We start from the raw sequence: 1,262 nt of genomic DNA, 5'->3' as shown, positions 1-1,262 counted from the left end.
GATTTTAAAGTTTGAAGAGTCCATACACAATAACAATTATACTAAGATACTCAATAAAATTTTATAATGTACTCGATGACTTTTCCTACTTTGAAATTAAAGTGAGTAATAATAACATTGCTTATCCTTGCTAATATCTTATATTATGCTTTACATAGCGAATTAAACAGCTTTGTAAATATAAAAAAAATTACTTGTTATGTAGTTTGAATGAGAAAATTTTGTGATTCCATGAAGAGAAAGTAGATCATGTAGTTCTAAAAATTAAAGTATGTATTCAATAGAGCTGAGGAAATTGTTCATGGAGGAATGATAGTGCTTATTACACCATTTTCAAGTTATGTACGTCTCATGAAATTCTTTGGCACTAGTCTTACGGATTTGGTGAATGAGGTAAGTAAATATTTTGAGTTTAAGTTATATATATCGTCACTTTTAAAAAAAAATAACTCCATAGGCTAACCTAAAGGCAAGGGTGGACTTGCCATTATATTAAAGTTATGGGTTCGACATAACATTGGCTCAGATTCGATATTATATTTGTGATAAGAAATTCATTTAAATGTATAAATAACATATCTCGCATCAGGTTATTATCTTTTCATCTTACACCGTAACTAGTATGCTAAGTTGTGATATATTTTAGAAGATAAGTTTGTAAGTATATCTTTGGCTCAGACCTTGTATATATGTTCAGAATTTCATTAAACATAAATAAGTAATAAATGTAATTGAGATTTATTTATTTTTTTCCACAGGGAAAGTTAGATGAGTCTTTAGTTGACTCATTCAATTTGCCAATGTATTTTCCATCTGTTGAAGACATGACTAAAGTGGTGGAGAAAAATGATTGTTTTAGCATTGAGAAAATAGAGTTAACATATCCTCAATCAAAGCTTGTGGATAAGGCTGATGCAAAGACTTTAATGATAAACCTGAGAGCTGTTTTAGAAGGACTTATAATCAATCATTTTGGAAGTGAAATAGCAAAAAGGCTTGTGAAAGGACTATACTCAAAAGTGAAGAAATTTCAGCATGGATGAAAGCTAATTATGAAAAATCATGTCAATTATTTGTCGCTTTGAAGCGTAAATGAATTTCTAAAAAAAATCTATATATTATATAATTCATGTTTGTGGAGAGATGATGTGACACGTCTCATATGTCAAGTTTTATGTTTTTCCTAATATTTTTTTTTATTTTCCCTCATTTGTTCCACTTTATGTTATCTATAAAGAAAATTAAAAAAAAAAGTCTCTTTA

General features: G+C 28.2%; 1 protein-coding gene across 1 annotated transcript; it reads left to right on the top strand.

Moving 5' to 3' along the window:
• Nucleotides 1-285: 285 nt before the first annotated feature.
• On the top strand, nucleotides 286-1,043 carry LOC125851093 (loganic acid O-methyltransferase-like). The gene is made up of 2 exons (XM_049530886.1): nucleotides 286-393; nucleotides 759-1,043. Exons 1-2 carry the CDS (start codon nucleotides 310-312, stop codon nucleotides 1,041-1,043), a joined length of 369 nt encoding a protein of 122 aa, XP_049386843.1. The 5' UTR covers nucleotides 286-309.
• Nucleotides 1,044-1,262: the final 219 nt, after the last annotated feature.

Source organism: Solanum stenotomum, unplaced genomic scaffold, assembly GCF_019186545.1.
Source record: "Solanum stenotomum isolate F172 unplaced genomic scaffold, ASM1918654v1 scaffold21901, whole genome shotgun sequence".
Taxonomy (NCBI): Eukaryota; Viridiplantae; Streptophyta; class Magnoliopsida; order Solanales; family Solanaceae; genus Solanum; species Solanum stenotomum.
This window is presented reverse-complemented; position numbering and strand designations above follow the sequence as displayed.

Excerpts from the sequence above, each read along its gene's own strand:
- LOC125851093 (XM_049530886.1), top strand. The coding sequence starts at position 310 with ATGATAGTGCTTATTACACCATTTTCAAGTTATGTACGTCTCATGAAA. Across the intron at positions 394-758 it reads TTACGGATTTGGTGAATGAG|GGAAAGTTAGATGAGTCTTT; the intron begins GTAAGTAAATAT and ends TTTTTTCCACAG.